At 43.2% G+C, this 3627-nt stretch overlaps 1 protein-coding gene across 1 annotated transcript in view; it reads left to right on the forward strand.

Annotated features, from left to right (window-relative positions):
* The first annotated feature begins 6 nt into the window (after window positions 1-6).
* Window positions 7-3627, forward strand: part of LOC103764402 (butyrophilin subfamily 3 member A1) — a 4912-nt gene continuing 1291 nt past the window's right edge. The window contains exons 1-9 of the mRNA XM_029958873.1: window positions 7-351; window positions 1029-1091; window positions 1396-1665; window positions 1843-1941; window positions 2105-2131; window positions 2343-2369; window positions 2626-2652; window positions 2777-2803; window positions 3305-3469. Coding sequence (XP_029814733.1) covers window positions 1031-1091; window positions 1396-1665; window positions 1843-1941; window positions 2105-2131; window positions 2343-2369; window positions 2626-2652; window positions 2777-2803; window positions 3305-3469 — 703 coding nt within the window. The 5' untranslated portion in view covers window positions 7-351; window positions 1029-1030. The remainder of the gene's footprint in view (window positions 352-1028; window positions 1092-1395; window positions 1666-1842; window positions 1942-2104; window positions 2132-2342; window positions 2370-2625; window positions 2653-2776; window positions 2804-3304; window positions 3470-3627) is intronic.

Raw genomic sequence — 3627 nt, forward strand, 5'->3', positions numbered from 1 at the left:
ATGGCGCTGGGAAGGCACTGGGACGCACTGGGAGCGTACTGGGCTGTACTGGTCTGAACTGGGCTGTACTCGTCTGAATCCCACAAAACTCCCACTCTCCGAAGGTCCCTTTAGGCTTCTTTTTCCTCATCCCGGGGGGTTTCACCCCAAATCCCACAAATTCCTGCCCCATTCCCTCTTCTGTTCCCTCCCACTCTCCTCTCTGGTGACCTTTGGAAAACCAGGAATCGTTTTACCGCTGGAATTTCCTCCCTTTTTGGCTCCAAAGGTCCCAGGAGCCTCCGCAGCCTCTGACAGGTTTCAATCCCGAGGGATTTTCTGGAGATCCTGCGGGTGCTGCTGGAAAACCAGGTTGGTTTTTCCTTTTTCCACGCGATTTCCCACCTTTTCCAGGGAATTTTATCCCATTTCCATTTTATATTTCCCATAAATTCCCGTTTTCTGTTTATTTATAATTCCCGGAGCTCCCAAGTTTTTCCTGTTCCTTCTTTTCCCACAGGATTTCTGTTGCTTTCCCTTCCCTTGCGTTGCTTTTCCAGGATTTTGGGATTTGCCCTGAAATATTTGGGAATTCTCTTTTATTCCCTCGGGAAAGCAAAAGGAATTTTGGCACCATGATATTATGGGGGGAGGGGGGAGAGATTGAAAAAGGGCCGAAATGGGAAAAAATCCCCAAAAAAACTGTGGATAAAAAACCCCCAAAGTTTCCAGAATGGCCTCGTTTTCCTGGGAATTGCTGCTGAGGAAAAGGACGCCCTGCAAAAAGGGAACTCCCAGGAGTTTTCCCTGTTTTCCCTTTTTTTCCCTCCTTTTCCTTTTTCCCCCTTTTTTCTCCCTTTCCCATTTTTCTCCCTTTCCCCCTTTTTTCCCTTTTCCATTCCCTCTAAATCCAGGAAAGGAACCCACAGAACAACTTCCAAAAACCGGGAACAGTTTGTTGGAGCAGATCCAGCTGCTCCAGAACTCAGGAGCAGGACCCAATCCCATGGATTTCCCATTCCCACCTGGAATTTTTCCTTTCCCCATAGGAATGGGGCCCTGGATCCGGATGGTCCCCCTCATCGCGTTCTCCGGACTCCACCCCACAACGGGTAATTTTATGGGATTTCATGGATTTACTGAGCTTGGAAAAGACCCTGAGGATCCCCGGAGAGCTTCTGGAATTCTTTGGGATTCGAGCTTCCAAATGATTCCATCGGGGGAACTCAGGGAAGTTAATTTTTGGATTTTGGGGGGGGGGAATTTTTTGCTCCTGATGAATTCCTCGGCTCATTTTGTTTTATTCCCACCTGGTGAGAAGGACCCAGAATCTTCATCCCAGTAATTCCAGCTGCCTTGGAGAGGGGGGAAAATCAGGATATTCTTCTGGAACTCCTGTGTCCTGCTCATCCGTAGGGAGCCTCCATGACCCGCTGCTCGTCCTGGATGGATTGGAAGACTCCGGAATCCGCCTCAAGTGCCTCTCGGAGCGGCTCTTTTCCGAAGTCAAGGTGTTGTGGGTGGATGGGAAAGGCAGGAATATCACTGGGAATCCCCTGAGCACGGACACATCCGGGAATGCCGGGAGCTCCCTTGTCCTCAAAGCGGGATCTGGGAACGCCGTGTCCTGCAGGATCGTCGACAGCCTCGGGAAAACGTCCACGGAATCCTCCGTCGTCATCACGGGTGAGGGGGAAAACAGGGATCTGGTGCCGCTTTTCCCGGGAATCCCAGTTTCTAGTGGGATAATCAATCAGCTCCCAGTCTAGGGATGCAAAATTCCAGGTTTGGGGATCCAGATTCCCTCCGCTCCAGGTGTGTCCCCAAAATCTCATGTAACGGAGCCCCTGGATTGTTTTCCAGAGAGTTTCTTTCCGACCATCTCCCTCTGGCTCCCGGCTTTTGTGATGATCCTGCTCTTTGGGATATTCCTGCTCCTGGCAGCTGTTTATAAACTCCGCAGTAAGTTCCCTTTTTAGCCTTTCTTTCCCTTTCCCCCCTTTTTTCCCTTTTCCCATTTCTCCCCTTCTTCCCCCCCTTTTCCCCCTTTTTCCCCTTCCCAGGAAAACCTTCCTTGGAAAAATCCCGAGTTAACCAACATTCCCCTTTCCCTGTTTTCCCACAGTCAACCAAAAGGCGACGGATCAGGAAAGTGAGTCAAATTCAACTAATTAACGAAATTAAACCTCAGGCTTCTAAAAATAGAAATAAAACATGAAAATAAAGAAATAAATACAAAAAAGAAAAGCAGAAAACAGTCCTTAAAACTGATTTTTAAATTAATTAATTACATTTATAAATAAACTTTTAAATTAATTTAAAAATTAATTTTTTTGTGCTCCAAAATGTTCCTCTTTTCCCAGAAAACGCCCAGAAGCAAATTCAGGAGGGTGAGTGGAAAAAAAAAAAGTGATTTTTTTTCTTGGTGATTTCTGTCTTCAAATGTCTTTAACAAATTAAAAAAAAAATGAATCAAATCCAGCGAGAAAATCAAATTAAAATTAACCTGAACCTGCGAAATCAGCGACTGTTAAAACCTGGTGAAAGTGTCAGAAAAATGGGAAAAATTTGGTGTATTTTGGGGGAAAAGGGGACGAAAAAGGGAAAAAATTATGATTTTTAATATTTGAACCCGATTCCTTTCAGACATCGAGGAATTCAAGATGGAGCTGGGTAAGGGCTGAGCTCGGGACTGAGGGTTTGTTAGACTGAGACTATTTCTGATGATTTCATAGACCTGGGGGGGGTTGTCCTGAATTTCCCTCCATTTTCCTCATTTTCTCCCTTTGTCTTCCAGAGGAAGTGCAGGAAAAATTCCAGAAGGGTAAAAAATCCTGGATTATTCCTCCAGAATTAATCACATTTTCTATAATAATATGTATCGTAGGTAGAATTAGAATTATTTCAATTATTTAAGAATATAAATTATATTATTATTAATTTATTAATACTGTTAACAGTAATTATATATTGATTTTGCAATTATTAATACTTAATAATCAATAATTATTTCATTATTATCAATGGTTATATTTATTAACTATTAATAATATATTTTTAATATCAAGTCACTAAATATAAAAATATATATTTTTATGTATTTTAGATGTATTATAGAATATTTTAAATATATTTTTATATCGTATTTAAAATGTAATTTATTTTAATACATTTTAATATATTAAATATGATTTTGTGTATTTTTATAGGTAATACACGTAATTTAAAATATATTACTATATCTTTTAACCCTTCCATCCCCAAATTCCCAGAATTCCCCTCCTTTCCCCTTCCCAAGTCCTGATTTCCTGTTCTTTCCCTGTAGAAAACCAGGAGATGACAACAAAAATCGGTGAGAAAATTCCACAGCTTGGGGAATTTCAGGAATTTCGGGGTTTTGGGGCTCCGGAAAAAAAAAAACACTTTCGGGGGAAAATTTGGGCCACTTTGAGGGCTGGGGCTGGTGACACACCTGGGACAGGTGACACAGGTGACAGATGAGACACCTGGGACAGGTGACACACCTGGGACAGGTGACACTGGTGACACACCTGGGACAGGTGACACAGCTGGGACAGGTGACACAGGTGACAGGTGACACAGGTGACAGGTGACACACCTGGGACAGGTGTGACGGGGGGGCAGGTG

This window comes from Manacus vitellinus, unplaced genomic scaffold (assembly GCF_001715985.3).
Source record: "Manacus vitellinus isolate BGI_N305 unplaced genomic scaffold, ASM171598v3 scaffold_177_pilon, whole genome shotgun sequence".
In the NCBI taxonomy this organism is placed as follows: Eukaryota; Metazoa; Chordata; class Aves; order Passeriformes; family Pipridae; genus Manacus; species Manacus vitellinus.